General features: G+C 47.7%; 1 protein-coding gene across 2 annotated transcripts in view; it reads right to left on the bottom strand.

The window, feature by feature from the left end:
- KCNG3 (potassium voltage-gated channel modifier subfamily G member 3) overlaps positions 1-4912 on the bottom strand; it is a 61032-nt gene extending 56120 nt beyond the window's left edge. Inside the window, exon 1 of one of the 2 annotated variants that reach the window (XM_023189308.3) lies at positions 3672-4797. In XM_023189308.3, the coding sequence (XP_023045076.1) occupies positions 3672-4303 (632 nt within the window). In that variant the 5' untranslated portion in view covers positions 4304-4797. Of the gene's footprint in view, positions 1-3638 lie in introns of both variants that reach the window. The other variant, XM_023189307.2, reaches the window with a different exon arrangement.
- Between the last annotated feature and the right edge of the window lie 13953 nt (positions 4913-18865).

Consider the following 18865-nt stretch of genomic DNA (forward strand, 5'->3'; position numbering starts at 1 on the left):
GTCCTGTAAGAACCCATCTCTACAAAAAATGTTCTTAATTCACGGGGCATGGTGGCTCATGCCTGTGGTCCCAGCTACTCTGGAGGCTGAGGTGGGAGAATCACCTGAGTCCAGGAGTTCTAGGCTGCAGTGGGCTATGATCGCACCACTGCACTCCGGCCTGGGTGACAGAGTTAGATCTCTTCTCAATCAATCAACAAAAATACAAAATAAGAGATGTTTTAATGAGAGACAGTACAAGAGAATTTACCTGCCTTCTAGGGCTTTTTATCTAATCTAGCTTAAGAGCTAGGACATGTTTATATGAAAATATAACCACCATGCTAAGAAGGGTATCATAGATGCCAAATAAATAGTACAAATAAGCAATTCCTTAAGGAGTTCAGGAGGAAACATCACATCTACTAGGGCAATCAGTAAACGCTTCAAGAGAGGAATAGAATCTGAACTGGGCTTGATGAATAATCCAATTTCAGCAGGTAGGCATTGCACAGTGAGGGACATTTGTGCGGCTCAGGAACAAGTAAGCAGGCCAGGCTGGACAAATGAAGACTGCAAGAGGCAGGGGATACTCTTAACTCCTGGGAAGTCCACTTCATCAGTCCCTGATGCCTGTGTCCTTCCAATGCCCTGGATTAACTTTGACTCTTCCTGGTATTTTCCCGAGTTGTTGTTTCTCCATTTCTCCACCACCACAAAGCCATCCAAGCTCTCATCCCCTCACTCTGGGAAGATTTCCAACTCATCTTCTTGTGTACAATCTTCCCTCTCTTCAAATCATGGAGCACATGCACCTCATGCACTACTTTATATGCATAATCCATTTACCCCAAACACAAAACTGGCCAAGGGCTAGCCACTGCCTGTAAAATAAAATTATTCTCCCTGGAATTCAAGGCCTTCTATCATCTGCTCTCTATCCACCTCTCACTCCATCACTGGACTCAAGCTTCCACAAACATCATATACAAGTTTCATGCCCATGATGTTCCCTTTATCCTAAAAAAATCTCTTTATTTTATTCCCAGGCAGGGCGCACATGGTTGTGCAAGTTGCATTAACTAGAATTTATATAAATGACACTCCCTGGCCAGGCGTGGTGGCTCACACCTGTAATCCTAGCACTTTGGAAGGCCGACGCGGGCAGATCACCTGAGTTCAGGAGTTCGAGACCAGCCTGACCAACATGGAGAAAGCCCATCTCTACTAAAAATGCAAAAAATAAAATAAAATAAAATAAATGACACTCCCTGCTAGTTTGGGCAGTGCACAACCTCTGCAACCTTCCAACCATGGTTTGTTTCCATCATCCACCACCTTGAAGGCCTTCTCCAAACAACTGAACTCTCAGAAATCAATTGTGCCTCTGATTCCTGCATCACCAACTTGACACCAGCTTTTCTTTACAACAGAAAGTTACAATATTTGGAACACCAGCAGTACCCTGAACATAGCAGATACTCAAAAGATGTTTGCAAACTATGATGTAGTAAGTCAAGAACGGCAGGTTGTCATCAAACTGTAAAGAGCCTTGAAGGCCAAGAAAGGAGTTTTGGCTTTATTTGGCAGATGCGAAATATAGTCAACTAATGAGAATGATGTTTTGGAAAGACTAATTTCAGCAACCACAAGCAAGCAGGGTTTTAGCGACTATACTTACAAGTGACAGCTTAAGGGCCCTCTCTGTTAAAGGGCAGAGGGAGCTTCCTCTGTACTAAGCAGCATCCTCATTCAGCCATTCTGCAGTTTATCTGTTTGGGATTGCAGATATTGGTTTTCATATACCTACACTCAGAGAGTGAAGCTAAAACTGGGCCATTAAGCCAAGAAAAACATGCTTTTGCTTGAAATATCTAAGTATCCAGGAAACAGCTCTGACTTGAATAATTATACACATACATAAAATACATATACACAAATAAGCATTACTTTTCTTTTCTCCCTTCACTTATTTTGCAGTCTCCCTCTTTTCCATCTCTGTGTCTTCCCTTTTTTGTTTCTTGTGTTTCTCGCCCTAAAATTACTATCCATTTCTCTCATTTCTTTACAAATGCTTTACATTAATGATCTCCATGTGGCCCTTTCCCTCTCCTAAAACACCCTCCCTCCCCCTAAGATTATATTTGAGGTATTTTACTGGTTTTGCTCATATACTGGTTCAGTCAACTCCCTCATTATCTCTACTAATAATAATTCAATTCTCCTGTTTCCTTTGCCAATGTAGCTCAAACCTTCACTAACCTTAGAATTCTACAGTTACTAGAGAAAAAAATTTCAAGACCATTTTCCCAACGCCCTCCTTAACAAAAAAAAAGGCATTTATTTAGGTAAATAAATTAATTTAATTGTATTGTTGGAGTACCAAATAAGTAATTCTTATCTGTAAATTCAAAATTGTTAGAACCTAATTCACTAAACAAAATGAGTTTCCTAATGAATTTCCTTTCAAAGCATGTATCTTGGATTTCAAGTCAAGAAGAAATAATAGACTGTGGTACTAGACAATTTTATTTACTTCTTAGATTTGTATAAAAATCCTTACTCCCTACAGGAAAAATATCATGTAGAAGTAATCCACTGCAATAGCAAGACCGCCATTCCGAACATGTACCTGCCCATCAGGAAAAGATGACAGAGCACAACCTTAAATTTAAAACGAGAATAGAAGGAGGATCTTAAGACAGTGTCAAACAGATCAACTATAATATGCAGTTTGGGTTTTGTGCCCCAAAAGACTGTCTTCTTTGAAAGTCCACCCTTAGTCTGCTTATTCCTCCCACCAAATATGCTCACTTGTACTAAAAACAGGAGAGTGCTATCACCATTGAAAGGTAAGACACTCTAAGAAAAGACTGTAATATTTTCCCATTCATCCTAGTAAAGTGAAAAAAAAAAAAAATTACCCAAATACTGTTTTCTGGATTTAGGACACTTTAGAGTTTTCTCTGCTCTCAAGGTAATGGTTTTTTCCCTTCCCATACTACAGACCCTCTGAAAGTCGCAGTGTGAATCTTTGAAACCAAACGGTGGACAAGAGCTTTGCTAACTCCATACTTTGTAGGAAAAGGGGGGAGAAAAGGGCACAGACATTCATTATTGAGGGTCTATCGGTAAATTAACCTCCTTTATAATATAACAATTCCATTACAGCACATACTATGCCGGGGGCAGAGTGTATAGAATGTGTGGAGAGTGCACATTTCACCATAACAAGAATTCATCTTTCCAAACACTACCAAAAATTGGCAAATAATTCAAACTGCGCTTAGTTCAAGGCTTAATTGTTGAACCCTAACAATAAAAGTTCAGAAAAATCTAATTAGCAGGTTGCTCTCTGCTCAAAAGTAAACTACAAAGAGAGGACGTTTGTCTATCTCTACACGCCCCACCCCATGCCTGCGGATTTCGCCCTCAAGAGGTGCGTCTAGTGTAAGGGCCAGACCCCGCTGGTGCCCCGGACAACGCGGTGGGAGTGGGGACCGACCCGTCCCGTAGTTGGCCGCGCCTGAGGCCTCGCTGGGTCGCGCACCCCGCTGGCTCGGTCGCCCGGAGGCGGACAGAACGGAGACGGGACTGACGGACGGGACGGACAGACGCGACAGGGCGGACGGGACGGGCAGAGAAGCAGTGCGTCCTACCCGGAGGGCTCCCTCCCAGGGCCGGCGGAGTACCTGCTCCGGTCATCCAGGCTGCGGTTGTCGGCTGCTGCGTTGCGCCAGTCGGGCAACGTGCTGGCGCACAGCACCACCATGGACACGATCACGAACACCACCGACACGCTGGCCAGGATCTGCGCGGCCAGCGACGACGTGGGCTCCTCGAAGGTCCGCCGCATGCGCTCCAGCCAGCGCCTGGAGGGAGCCGCCTCGGCCCCGCCGGGGCGCGCCTCGTCGCGGCCCAGCACGCCCGGCTCGTCCGCTGAGTAGAAGGTGTAGGTGTCGGACATGCGGTCGTCGAGGCGGCGCTGGCAGCAGTACTCGAGGTGCGCGCCCTCTAGGCCCCAGTAGATCATCTCGTTGTAGAAGGAGAGCTCGCACATCCGTGGCGCGAACCGCAACTTGCCGTGGCCGCGCACGTAGAGCAGGATGAAGCCGAAGGCCTCCGAGTGCCGGTCGAAGAAGTATTCGTTGCGCTCGCGGTCGTAGTCGTCGCACACCTCGAGCACGTCGCGCTCGGAGCGGCAGCCGTGCAGCCGGCTCACGCGGCGCAGCGGAAAGTCCTTCAGCAGCTCCCGGGACAGCGAGTACCGGGCGCCGCCCACGTTCAGCACCACCGAGGCCGCCCCGCTGCGCCCGAAGGTCATGGCTGGCCGCCCGGGGAACCTTCGGCCCGAGGGCCCCGCTGCAGCTCCCCCCCCCCCAGCCGCCACGCGGGACCTGCCTGCCCGTGGCCGACGGGGGAGCCCGCCGTCGGGGCCCGCGCTCCCTCGGGGCTCCGCTCCTGCCTTCCGCTGGCCCGGGGATCCCTGGGCTCAAGTCTCTCTGGCAGCGCAGGCGGCGCTGCTAGCGGCGCGCCCTCCGCCCCACGGTACCTGCGGGTGGCCGGGGAGTCCCCGCCGGCGCCAGCGCTGCGCCCCACCGGCTGGAAACGCGGCTGTGTCCGCGCCGCCGCCCCTCGCGCCCGCGGGCTGCCCACTCCGAGGCCGCGGTGCCCTCTCCCAGGCCGCGGCGCCGACCCCCTGAGGGGTGCGGGCGCCGAATGGAGCCGCCGCGGCGGGATAGCTCCCCGTCTCCCGCGCTCCCTGAGGCCACGGATCCGGCGGCCGCCCCGCCGCCGTCCAGAGGCAAACGGCAAAGTGAGCGGGTTCGGAGGCGGCAAGGAGCCGGCTCGCGGCGGCGGGGGCGGGGCCTCTGTGCCGTCCTCCTCCTCGCCCGCCGGTTCCGCGCGCGCGGTTCACCTCCCTCCGCGCCGCCCTCCGCTTCCCGCCCGCGCCCGCACCCGCACCTCCCCGGCTCGCTTGGGCTGGGATTCCCGGGCGCCCCGCCCTGGACCTCGGGCTCCCGGCCTCGTGACGCCGTCCTCCCCCTCCGCTCCCGCCCGTAGTGGCGGGGAGGGGTCCGCAGGGCGGGGGAGCGGGGAGCCCAGCGGCCGGGATGCCTGCTCCCGCGTCCCGCCCCGGGCCATCGGGATGACTTGGGCAGTCCCTAAGGGCCCTTTTAACAGTCCTGGTTCAAAGCCCAGTGTGGACTCGGGTGCGGGGACAGACGGCGTTTGGAGAGCTTTTTCCAGAAACTATCCGGAGCCCAGCTCGCGTTCTGAGATCGCCCCTAAGGATTTCTCAGGGAAGGCATCCCAGCCACGGCTTTTCCTGCCGACTTTGCTCTTCCTCCCGCCGCGCGGGGCGACCCACGTACCGCGTGCTCCGAGGGCGGCTACACGCCCCAGCCCCCAGCCTTGGTGCCGCCTGCCAGCCCGCGGAGGGGAGCGGCCCCTGACCCGGCCCCGGCCCCCACGTTCTGGGGCGCGTGTCCTGAGAAGGCGCCTACATGTAGCGCGTCTGGACCCTCTCGAGATGCTGCCCTTAGAGTGGTATGAAAGTCTGGGGAGGAACCCCTTGTCACCGGCAAAAACAGCCTTTCACGTGGTCTTCGTCTGCATCCTTCTTTTCAAAATATCTTGATTTCCCCCGCGCACCCCTGACCCGGCTGCAGCACCGGCCCTCCGAGCGAGAAGAGCCCCCTGAAGGCTCCGCAGAGCGATCTACCCCGCGCTCTTGTCCGTGCCCAGAGAGTGGGTTCCACTTGGCAGGGATTATTTTAAACTGCTACCAGCAATTCATTCACCTGACACCCGACACCAGCAGTCCAGCCCACCGGAGGCGAGACAGGTGAGTTGTGAGGCGAACCTTGTTAGATGCAAAACAAATACTAGAAGAAAAAAAAAAAATAAGGGTGGGGTAGGGTGAGATGCGGTCATCTGACCACAGGGTAACCTGGCTGATTAAAGGGAAGGGTTATTCTTTGCCCTCCGCTTTTCATAATTTTGTAAGATTGTCCGGTGCCCGCTAGAGGTCACCAAACGGAGTCCTTTTGCTCTGGTTAAGTGGATTCCTAGTGAAAAGGCAGACAACTGAAAATGTGAGTGCTGTCTCACATAAAATAAAATCACTCTGGGTAGCTTCTTAAAGAATGAAATCTCTGTGAGTTGTTTATCCCCAGACTTGGATAATTTATTTTAAGAGCACTTAACGTGATTAAAAACTCAAAAACAAGTTATTTGCTACTTTAGTATCTACTAAATACTTTGCTATTTAGTATCTATTTTCCTATTTAGTATCTACTAGGTAGATACTGCTACTTTGCTATTTAGTATCTAAGTAGATACTAAACAAGAAAAATATCCGTAAGAAAGTGAGTTTCAAGACAGAACTGGAGGTGCTGATGGCCATGAGTTGGCACAGAGAAAGGGCAAAACATTCCTGGTAGCAAAATCTCGAATGTGGAGGTTTAAAGTCTGTGAAAAGTATAATGCACTTGCCCACTGAAACAATGGAGATCTCAACTGCAGCATTTAGAATGGATCCTATAATCTATGGAATCCCTGGAAATTTTAATAGCAGAAATGGCTTGATGAAAGCTTTATTTCAGGAAAATGCCTTTGCACTTTGGGTCATTCTAAGGAGAAGGTCATTTCAGTAACCCAGGAATGGGATCCCCAACCCCATGTCTGTGAGGATGAAGAAGGGTCTGTTCTGAGAAAAGCTGAGACCAAGAACTTTTCAGGTCTTGAAGATGGATTTGTTGTAGGACGTGAGGATGGGGAAAAGTTTGCAGATGTGAGCCAGAGATGAGCCTGGCTTCACACCAAGAGCCAATTCATCAGGAAGCTGTTAAAAAATACTTTCTAGAAGCATCACAAGCAATAGAAGACAGAACTATAGTGTCAGTTGTTTGCTCCAACGTTATTATAGGGTTTATGTCCTGTGTTCTCTCTGTAGAATACCTCTACTGTCTGTTGATTGTGCCAGTGGAAGAAATATCTTGTTTTAAATTAAATTTGAGCTTAGAAAACAAATTAATTTGATGACAATACAATGTGTGCCTCCTAGGTATATTTTCATAAGATTTCTTAGATAGGTTTAAATCATTTCATTTGTTTCAAGAGTAATATTTGTATTTGATTTTAATATCATCAACCACTGCTGCAGCAGCAATACCCAAATCATTTTCTTAAACAAAGAAAACAGTGATGCAGAAATGATAGGCTTGTCTCAATATAATCTGGTTTAGAGAGCGTTCTTAAAGCCAATTCTATTCCCTTGTACTTTGAGAAGATAATGTTGTGAATTATTACATCTAAATTCTCTCCTAGACTCGGGATGATATTTAGGCTCTTCATATCTAAACCTTTGGAATGCATTACAATTTAAAGGTAGAATTTTAGAGGTTGAAAGAATCTAGAGATTTTCTAGTTTCAGAAACTAGGGAAAAAAAGAAAAAAAAAGCAAATAATTACTCCCATTTTTCCTCCTCTCCGAAGTTACAAAGCTTCAGAGATGTGGCTGTACCTTGCCCAAGCTTCCCCAGCAGCAGCATCCTGGCAGAGGCTAGAATCAGGTTTTCTAATGTCGAACTCTGCTCGCTCTGTTTCCAGGGCCTGGATTGCTGCCACAACCTTCTGCCTCATCTCTTTGCACTCCAGTTCTTTCCTGTCTCTATGAATTCCGAGTAAGACTACCAGAGAGCTCTTAGTTCCATCCATTTTCATCAGGTCATTCCCGAGTTCAAAAACCTGAAAGGTGACTGGGTGTGGTGGCTCACGCCTGTAATCCCAGCATTTGGAAGGCCAAGGCAGGCAGATCACCCAAGTTCAGGAGTTCAAGACCACCTTGGCCAACACGGTGAAACCCGTCTCTACTAAAAATTCAAAAAATTAGCCAGGCATGGTAGCAGGTGCCTGTAAGCCCAGCTACTGGGGAGGCTGAGGCAGGAGATTGAGATTGCTTGAACCTGGGAGGCAGATGTTGTAGTGAGCCAAGATCATGCCATTGCACTCCAGCCTGGGGTACAAGAGCAAAACTCCTCTTGAAACTAGAGGTTAAAAAAAAAAAAAAAAAGAAAGAAAAAAACCAGAAAGACCTAAAAGGAGTACATAAAAGTACATAATTAGAAATTGTCTATATAATAAAGTCCAAATTGGCTGGGCGCGGTGGCTCAAGCCTCTAATCGGCACTTTGGGAGGCCAAGGCAGGTGGATCATGAAGTCAGGAGTTCAAGACTAGCCTGGCCAAGATGATGAAACCCTATCCCTACTAAAAATACAAAAGTTAGCCGGGCGGGGTGACACGCACCTGTAATCCCAGCTACTCAGGACGCTGAGGCAGGAGAATCGCTTGAACCTGGGAGGCTGAAGTTGCAGTGAGTCAAGTTCACACCACTGCACTTGAGCCTAGGTGATGGAGCGAGACTCCATCTCAAAAAAAAAAAAAGTCCAAATTGTCTATAGGGCTCTCTCTAGACTCAAATCCTGGCTGTATAACTCATTTGCTAAGCCACCTGGAGCCAGTTCCTTAAACCTCATTGATCCTCAGTTTTTCTCCTCCATAGAATGAATATCTACATCCAAAGGGGTAATGAAAAGATCACAAGCTGATGTGAAGGTGGTAGGTAGCTCAGTGCATGACACTGGAACAATCTCACTAGAAAAATCTCACTTCATTTATGCTTCCTATAACCCAAATAAGCCATGATTATTTCTCATTCCAGGGTTCTAAATAAACACAGATTGGATAAGTGAATTGATTTGTCTAAACATGTGACCCAATAACAAAGTAACCTGGACCGGGCGCGGTGGCTCAAACCTGTAATCCCAGCACTTTGGGAGGCCAAGATGGGCGGATCACGAGGTCAGGAGATAGAGACCATCCTGGCTAACACGGTGAAACCCCGTCTCTACTAAAAAATACAAAAAACTAGCCGGGCGAGGTGGCGGACGCCTGTAGTCCCAGCTCCTCCGGAGGCTGAGGCAGGAGAATAGCGTAAACCCGGGAGGCGGAGCTTGTAGCGAGCTGAGATCCGGCCACTGCACTTCAGCCCGGGCGACAGAGCGAGACTCCGTCTCAAAAAAAAAAAAAAAACACACACACACACAAAGTAACCTGAAACAAAAAATTCAGTAAAAAGTTGTGACCCTTATACTGCTGACTCTGGCTTGCACACAGATTCTTCCATCAGTTTGCATTGCATAACTGGATGTGTTCGAGGACTCTAAACACCCTGTCTGCCCCAAAGCTTTAGAAATTGAAATACCCTGTGGGCACTACTGTTCCATGCAGCTTAATTATCAACTCTGTCTGCTTTAAAAAGCCCTTGCCCTGCTGGTAATTCATATTTTCGATGTTTGCGTTTAAATCAGTTTATTTCTCAGCCTCTGCTGAATCAGTTGGTACTTTTAAAAGTCAGCTTTTTGAATGGAAATGTAGCCTTCTAATTTCTCTCATTTTAATAAATAAAAGACTAATGACTTAGCCCACTATGCACAATGACAGCTGTAGAAGATGTTCAAAAGACCACCAGGATGGCTGAATGGCAGAAAGGAGAGCTTTATTGGTGTTATCAGTTTGCAAGCCAGGAAGAGAAAGTCTCCGGTGTGGACTGAAGGTGCTCTGTCTTCAAAGAGGGGAATAACAGGTTGAGTTTTAGGCCTCACAGGGCCTGCATCATAATAATCAGCAGGCTTGGGGGAAAAGCTATACATACTTATGGGGGAGGCGCACACATGCGTAATGGGTACACATATATATAACATACATCGGGATCACTTTGTGATAGGGCTTTAGCATTAAAATGAGGTGGAATTTGGCTCTTTATGTCAACAGGTGAACTATAGGCCACAAAGACAGCTTGTGTGCTGTGTCTGTAAGCTGGCTGAAACTGATTTGAAGTCTGCAGCAGCTAATGGCTGTCTATCCAGACGGAGTTGTTGTCATCTGGGTTGTATAACAGAATTGAAAGCTCCTATTTTTAGGGAGTTTAGCCACAGTAATTTAGAAATTTGCCAGTCAAGCCCTGAGCCCTCAACCCATCAGTAACTTGGTTTCCTTATCTTAGGGTCTGTCTTAGTTTATTAAGGGGCGTATGTTTTGGTCTCTCAGATTACAAAGGTAGAGCTGTAACACAATAGCACTATGAAGTTATCCCAAGATTCAGACGGTAGTCTTGTTTACAGAGCTCTAATACAGGGAGGTATAAGTAAAAATAGAAAAATTTGGCCGGGCATGGTGGCTCACGCCTATAATCCCAGCACTTTGTGAGGCTGAGGCAGGCGGATCACCGGAGGTCGGGAGTTCGAGACCATCCTGGCCAACATAGTGAAACCCCATCTGTACTCAAAATACAAAAATTAGCTGGACATGGTGGTGGGCGCCTGTAATACCAGCTACCTGGGAGGCTGAGGTGGGAGAATCGCTTGAACCTGGGAGGTGGAGGTTACAGTGAGCCAAGATCACGCCACTGTGCTCTAGCTTGGGTGTGAGTGAGACTCCATCTCAAAAAAAAAAAAAAAAATTAGCTGGGTGTGGTAGCACGTGCCTGTAATCCCTGCTACTCAGGAGACTGAGGCAGGAGAATCGCTTGAACCCAGGAGTTGGATGCCAGTGCACTCCAGCCTGGTGACAGAGACTCTGTCTCAAAAACAAACAGACAAACAAAAATGAGAGATACAAGAAAAGACGTAAAAGTTCTCAGATGTCTAAGGCTGAGGCAGGAAATATGTGTAGGGGAGGGGAAAAATTTTTTTCCTCTACCTTCTTAGGTTCTTGGCCTGTGGTCCTACAAATTAGACTGACAAAAGTTAAATTAACAATAGAAACACAGTTTATTCACAAGTACAGCATAGCACATTATACAGAGAAAATCAAAGTGTGGTTAGTATCAAAATCAAGGGGCTTTATGAAGCTTTTTTTTTTTCAGATGGAGTCTCACTCTATCGCCCAGGCTGGAGTGCAGTGGCGCGATCTCGGCTCACTGCAAGTTCTGCCTCCCAGGTTCACGCCGTTCTCCTCCCTCAGCCTCCCAAGTAGCTGCGACTACAGGCGCCTACCACCACACCCAGCTAATTTTTTGTATTTTTTTTTTTTTTTTTTGAGACGGAGTATTGCTCTGTCACCCAGGCTGGAGTGCAGTGGCCAGATCTCAGCTCACTGCAAGCTCCGCCTGCCAGGTTCATGCCATTCTCCTGCCTCAGCCTCCCGAGTAGCTGGGACTACAGGCGCCCGCCACCTCGCCTGGCTAGTTTTTTTGTATTATTTTTTAGTAGAGACGGGGTTTCACCAGGTTAGCCAGGATGGTCTCGATCTCCTGACCTCGTGATCCGCCCGTCTCGGCCTCCCAAAGTGCTGGGATTACAGGCTTGAGCCACTGCGCCCGGCCAATTTTTTGTATTTTTAGTAGAGATGGGGTTTCACCATGTTACAGGATGGTCTCAATCTCCTGACCTCATGATCTGCCCGCCTCAGCCTCCCAAAGTGCTAGGATTACAGGTGTGAGCCACCGTGCCCGGCCTATATAGCATCTTAACAAAGAATAATAAATTTGCTAAGCAGCGACCAGCTAAAGGAAAAGGGGTTTAGGCTTTTAGGGGTGGCAAACTATGGGAAGTTAAACATATCAGGAAACTAACAGAAGATAAGTGTTGTTTTATAAGATGCGTTATGCATTACGTAGATTCCTCTGGTGCTATCTCTAGGCTGATAAGGGCTAGGGTCTCCAGTGGTTAAGAATCTTTCTGCCTTCCTAGTAGAGAAGAGGAGGGCATAATTTTTTTCTTATGTCTGATTCTTTTCAATTGCCTTTAGCTCAAAATAATCCTTATGTCAAAATGGCATATTTTGGGAGGCATATTCTGATCCCCTACATATGGCATGGAGGCCATTTTTGTATTGTCAGCCAACCCACTCCTAACACTGTGGCTTCATTAAACTTAACATTTAGATAACATTAAAGTTACCTAACTGAACTTGAGCCCACCTACCCAATGCAGCAAAGTCAAACACTGGCATCGGGATTGCAGTGAGAGAAAGTGAGGCATTTATTGCAGAGTGCCAAGAAAGGAAAATCAGACAGCCCATGCTTAAGACCTGAATTCCCAGCCGGTTGTGGTGGCTTATGCCTGTAATCCCAGCACTTTGGGAGGCCAAGGCATGTGGATCACTTGAGGTCAGGAGTTTGAGGCCAGCCTGGGCAACATGGTAAAACCCTGTCTCTATTAAAAATACAAAAATTAGCCAGGCCTGGTGGCGTATGCTTGTAATCCCAGCTGCACGGGAGGCTGAGGCAAGAGAATCACTTGAACCTGGGAGACAGAGGTTGCGGTGAGCTGAGATCGTGCCACTGCACTCCAGGCTGGGCAATAGAGTGAGACTCTATCTCAAAAATAAAAATTTAAATTTAAATTTTAAAAAGACCCAAATGCCCTGATGGCTTACAGGCAAGAGTTTTTAAAGGCAGGAAGGCAGAGGTTACAGGCAAAGTCATAAATCAATACATCGAGGCCATACGTTGGTTTGACCTGAAAAGGGGGGACATCTCAAAGTGGGGGTGGGGGAATGGCCAACAGGTCATAGATGGATTCAAAGATTTCCTAATTTGCAATTGATTAAGGAGTTGAAGCTTTGTCTAAAAATTTGGTATCAGCAGAAAAGAATGTTGGCTCTGGCCTGCAGGTGTGGCCTCCTCCAGGACCCTCAGGTAGAATTTTAGAACAAAGAATGGCAGTCTGAGTTCAGTTGTTAGTCCCCCATCTGAGGTCTGTGTGCCAGTGGATCTGTTCGGTCGAGGTACGGGTTTCTGAAAAACAACTCAGGGACATATGTGCAGATGTTATCTTTACTTTCTACAGGGAAACAAACATGCTGTGATTCTAACTTCCTTAGCTATTATTGTTATTGGAAAGGGGTCCCAATCCAGCCGAGTGTGGTGGCTCATACCTGTAATCCCAGCACTTTGGGAGGCCGAGGCAGCTAGATCACCTGAGTTCAGGAGTTTGAGACTAGCCTGACCAATATGGCGAAACCCCGTCTCTACTAAAAATACAAAATTAGCCAGTGTGGTGGCACATGCCCGTAATCCCAGCTACTCAGGAGGCTGAGGCAGGAGAATCACTTGAACTCTGGAGGCGGAGGTTGTGGTAAGCCAAGATCGCATCGTTGCTCTCCAGCCTGGGCAACAAGAACGAAACTCTGTCTCAAAAAAAAAAAAAATACAAAAATTAGCCAGGTGTGGTGGCAGGCACCTGTAATCCCAGCTACTCGGGAGGCTGAGGCAGGAGAATCACTTGAACTGGGAGGCAGAGGTTGCAGTGAGCTGAGATCGCACCACTGCACTCCAGCCTGGGAGACGGGGCAAGACTGTCTCAAATAAATACATAAATACATAAATAATTTTAAAAAAAGGAAAGGGGTCCCAATCCAGACCCCAAGAGAGGGTTCTTGGATCTCACACAAGAAAGAATTGGAGGCAAGTCCATAGAGTAAAATGGAAGCAAGTTTGTTAGAGAAGTAAAGGATTAAAGAATGGCTCCTCCTTAGACAGAGCAGCTGCTCCCAAAGGTTGCTGATATTATTTCTTGATGATATGCTAAACAAGGGGTAGATTATTCATGACTCCCCTTTTTAGACCATATAGGGTAGGTAACTTTCTGACATTGCCATGGCATTTGCAAACTGTCATGGTGCTGGTGGGAGTGTAGCACTGAGGACTACCAGAGATCACCTCGTCACCATCTTAGTTTTGGTGGGATTTGGCCAGCTTCTTTACTGCAAGCTGTTTTATCAGCAAGGTCTTTATGACCTGTATCTTGTGCTGACCTCCTATCTCAACCTGTGACTAAGAATGCCTAACCATCTGGGAAGGTAGCCCATTAGATCTCAGTCTTATTTTACCTAGCTCCTATTTATTCAAGATGGGAGTTTCTCTGGTTCAAACACCTCTGACATTTTAAACTGCTATACCTTCTTGTTTCTCAGGTTGTTTATTTACTTCTCAGGGCTAGCTAGGTGACTGGAGTTTACCCTGAAGGAGTTCAAGAATTTCATTTTATTTCTATGCTTTGAGGTGGAGGGTGCCCAGCAGGCCCCTAAGAGGGGCTCCTGTTCCTTCTCATGCCCTCAAAGCTGGGTGTGGTAGTGTATACTTGTAGTCTCAGCTGCTCAGGAGGCTCATGCAAGAGCATCCCTTTGGCCCAGGAGTTTGAGACCAGCCTGGGCAACATAACGAGGCTCCATCATTTAAACAAAATGAAAAAAAGGAAAATAAATAAATAAATAAACTGCCCTCAGACCCATCACACCCCATGAACCACATTCTTTTTTTTTTTTTTTTTTTTTTTTTTTTTGAGACAGAGTTTCCCTCTTGTCACCCAGGCTGCTGTGTAGTGAGGTGATCTTGGCTCACTGCAACCTCCACCTCCTGAGTTCAAGCAATTCTCCTGCCTCAGCCTTCTGAGCAGCTGGGATTACAGGTGCTTGTCACCATGCCCAGCTAACTTTTTGTATTTTTAGCAGAGATGGGGTTTCGCCATGTTGGGCAGGCTGGTCTCGAACTCCTGACCTCAAGTGATCCACCTGCCTCGGCCTCCCAAAGTGCTGGGATTACAGGCATGAGCCACCACACCTGGCCATGAACCACATTCTTTTTTGTTTTTTTTTTTTTTTGAGTCTATCAAAAGACTTCACTCTGTCGCCCAGGCTGGAGTGTAGTGGTGTGATCTTGGCTCACTACAACCTCCACCTCTCAGGTTCAGGTGATTCTCCTGCCTCAGCCTCCCGAGTAACTGGGATTACAGGTGTGCACCACCACGCCTGGCTAATATTTTGTATTTTTAATAGAGATGGCATTTCACCATGTTGGTCTTGCTGGTCTCAAACTCCTGACCTCAGGTGATCCAGCTGCCTCGGCCTCCCAAAGTGCTGGGATCACAGGGTGAGCCACCACACCCAGCCCCATGAACTACATTCTTAAAGACGAGAAGCCACCAGAGGGACATGTCACTCCTATGTCACACTTATGACACCATCTCACATCAATCTCCTTGCTTTTTCTTCTCTTGTGCTCCAGGACCCTTTAAGCCCTTTTTTTTTTTTTTTTTTTTTTTTTTTTGGTAGAGATGTGGTCTCCCTATGTTGCCCAGGCTGGTCTTGAACTCCTGGGTTCAAGCAGTTCTCCAACCTCATCTTCCTAAAGTGCTGGGATTACAGGTGTGAGCTACCACAGTTGGCTCCTTTCTGCTCTTATTCAAGCAAAAGAAACACTCTCTTCCTTAAATTTCCAGCTTTGCGAAGCTCGCTATATAACCATTAACAGCAAAAACATTTGTGGTGCCATTATAGGAACAGCCCCTCTTTGTAATCTTCACCCCAGCGTCACTCCAGTCATGCTGCCCTGTTGAACAGGGATGACCCTTCTCCCCATCACCACTCTGAGGACCTTGCTCCATACGATGGCTAAGCCCTTCTAGGAGGCACCATGCACTCTGCTGCCCACAAAAACACTGTTATTATTACTCCCATTGTACAGATGAAGAAATTAGGCTTCAAGAGATGAGATGGGGCCGGGCGTGGTGACTCACACCTGTAATCCTCACCTGTAATTACTCACTCCTGTAATTCACCTCCAAGGTGAATCACACTTTGGGAGGCCGACCGAGGTGGGTGGATCACGAGGTCAGGATATCAAGACCATCCTGGCCAACACGGTGAAACCCCATCTCTACTAAAAATACAAAACGTTAGCCCAGCGTGGTGGTGGGCTCCTGTAGTCCCAGCTACTCGGGAGGCTGACGCAGGAGAATCGCTTGAGGCTGGGAGGTGGAGCTTGTAGTGAGCCGAGATCACGCCACCGCATTCCAGCCTGGGAGACAGAGCGAGACTCCACCTCAAAAAAGATAAAAAGAGAGATGAGATGACTCGCCTAAGGTCCCAAAGCTAACTAGTAAGTGCCAGAACCAATACTGAACCCCACAGACTGTGCAGAGTGTCTTGTCTCCCATGCTGGCTCAGCACTGATTTGTTTTTCTAAGACCACCAGAGTGGGCGCAAAAGAACCAGCAGGTAGGCAAGTGTAGGAGCAAAACTGCTCGTTTATTTTGGTAACCTAAGGTGTGCGGGAGAAGTCTGTCGGCCTCCGGCAAAGAAGGCCGGCAGAGTTCCCCCGTGGGGCTCTCGGACGGACTTCCCACAGTCCCGACATCCCGACAGGACTGGGGCTGTGAGAGGGCCGCGTGGCTCAATGGCGGAGAGCGGCTTTTCTAGGAGTGGGAGGGCAATAGGCGGGGCATGGGCGTGTCAGGGGCGTTCCGCAGGTGCGACCAGGTAAATCTTGGTCTCTTCGGATTGATGTCACCTGGCGCATGCCCAGTTGGTCTGCACCTTCCCGGGCGCCGGCTGCATTTTCGCACGCGCGGGAAGAGTTGGTGGTGAAGAAGAACCCGGAAGTGCACCATCTTGCCTCCATTCGTCCAAACAAGCACCACCTCTCCTCTCTACCAAGCACTAAGCACCTCCCTGGAGGGAGGAACCAGTTAGGTGATGCCAGAGGAAGCAATCAGATAAATCTAGAATGCTGATCATTATACAAGATAATTAGTCTTCCAAAAGCCACTTTCATATCATGAAATATTTAAGAGAAGATCATATAATGTCTGATACGTACTTCAGAACAACCAAGAGCAAGGGCAAGTGGGTGTGAATATAGATGAAACGAGATTGGCCACAAATTGATAATTTTTTTTTTTGAGATGGAATCTTGCTCTGTTGCCCAGGTTGGAGTACAACGGCACGATCTCAGCTCACTGCAGCTTCCATCTTCCAGGTTCAAGTGATTCTCCTGCCTTAGCATCCCGAGTAGCTGGGATTTCAGGTGCCTCGAACTCTTCACCTCAAATGATCTGTCTGTCTCCGCCTCCCAAAGTGCTAGGATTACAGGCATGAGCCATCGCACCCAGCCCCCTCAAATTGATAATTATTCAAGCTGGATAATGGGGTTCATTTTATTAATCTCTCCACTTTTATGTATATTTGAAATTGTCCATAATAAAAAAGTAAAGCCCAGTATAGTGGCTCACGCCTGTAATCCTAGATCTTTGGGAGGCTGAGGCAGGAGAATTGTTTGAACCCAGGAGTTCAAGACCAGCCTGGGCAACATAGTAAGACCCTGTCTCTACTAAAAATAGTTTTTAAAAAATTATCTGCGTGTGGTGGTACTCAATGCCTGTGATCCCAGCCACTCAGGATGCTGAGGTGGGAGGATCACTTGAGCCCAGGAGGTCGAGGCTGCAGTGAGCCATGGTCATGTCACTGCACTCCAGCATGGGCAACAGAGTGAGACCCTGTCTCAAATATTATATATAATATATATTTTTTAAGTAAAAATAAAATTTTAGCACCTTGGACTTCATTTAAGCTTATTTTCGAATGCCGATTGTGATTCCATAGTTCCTTCAGATTGGATCTGAAAATAGAGAGGTGTAGGCGGGGAGTAAGGGATTGGAGACTAATTTACTTATTTTTATTTATTTATTTATTTAGTATTCTTTTTTGATACGGAGTCTTGCTCTGTTTTCCAGGCTGGAGTACAGTGGCGTGATCTTGGCTTACTGCAACCTCCATCTCCCGAGTTCAAGTGATTCTTGTGCCTTAGCCTCCCAAGTAGCTGGGACTACAGGCACAGACCACCACACCCAGCTAATTTTTGTAAATTTAGTAGAGATGGGTTTCACCATGTTGGCCAGGCTGGTCTGAAACTCCTGACCTCGGGTGATCCGGCCGTCTTGGCCTCCCAAAGTGCTGAGATTACAGGTGTGAGCCACTGCGCCCGGCCTGTTTTATTTTTTTGAGACAGGGTCTCACTCTGTCTCCTGAACTGGAGTACAATGGTGCGATTATAGCTCACTGTAACCTCGAACTCCTAGGCTCAAGTGGCTTCCTCTCTTCAGCCTCCTGAGTAGCTGGGTAGCATGCATGATCACGCCTGGCTAATTTTTTAATTTTTTGTAGAGACAAGGTCTCACTATATTGCTCAGGTTAGTTCCCAGCTCCTGGGCTCAAGCAATCTTCCCACCTCAACCTCCCAGTGCTGGGATTGCAGGCGTGAGCCACTGCTGATGGTCTTGCTCTGTCTCCCAGGCTATAGTACAGTGGCACAATCACAGCTTACTGTGGCCTTGACCTCCTAAGCTCAAGCAATCCTCCCTCCTCAGCCTCTCAAGTAGCTGAGACTATAGGCATGCATGACCACACCCAGCTAATGTCTTTTTTTTTTTTTATAGAGATAGGGTCTCACTATGTTGCCCAGGCTGGTCTCAAACTCCTGGCCTCATGTAGTCCTCCCACCTCAGCCTCCCAAAGTGTTGGGATTACAGGCATGAGCCACTGTGCTTGGCTGAGAATAAGATTTCTGAAAAAGATACATAAAATAGTTATGAGTGGTTATTTCTTGGTCGAGGGACTAGAAATATTAGGTTAGACATGAGACCTATCTTTTGTTGGTTATTATAAACGTTTCTTTTTTTTTTTAACTGTGTGAAAAGATTATGTTTTCAATTGAAAAAAAAAAAAAAAGAAAGAAAACTAGGTCAGGTGTCGCGGCTCACACCTGTAATCCCAACACTTTGGGAGGCTGAGGTAGGAGGATCGCTTGAACCCAGAAGTTCAAGACCAGCCTGAGCAATATAGTGAGACCCCATTTCTACAGAAACCTTAAAAAATTAGCCAAGCATGGGGGCACGCACCTGTAGTCCCAGCTACTCCAGAGACTGAGGTGGGGTGATGACTTGAGCCCAGGAGGCAGAAGTTGCACTGACAGAGGTTGCAGTGAGTCGAGATCTCAATGCTGCATTCCGGCCTGAGCAATGGGGTGAGAGTCTGTCTCAG

The sequence above is a fragment of the Piliocolobus tephrosceles genome, chromosome 15 (genome assembly GCF_002776525.5).
Source record: "Piliocolobus tephrosceles isolate RC106 chromosome 15, ASM277652v3, whole genome shotgun sequence".
NCBI lineage: Eukaryota > Metazoa > Chordata > Mammalia > Primates > Cercopithecidae > Piliocolobus > Piliocolobus tephrosceles.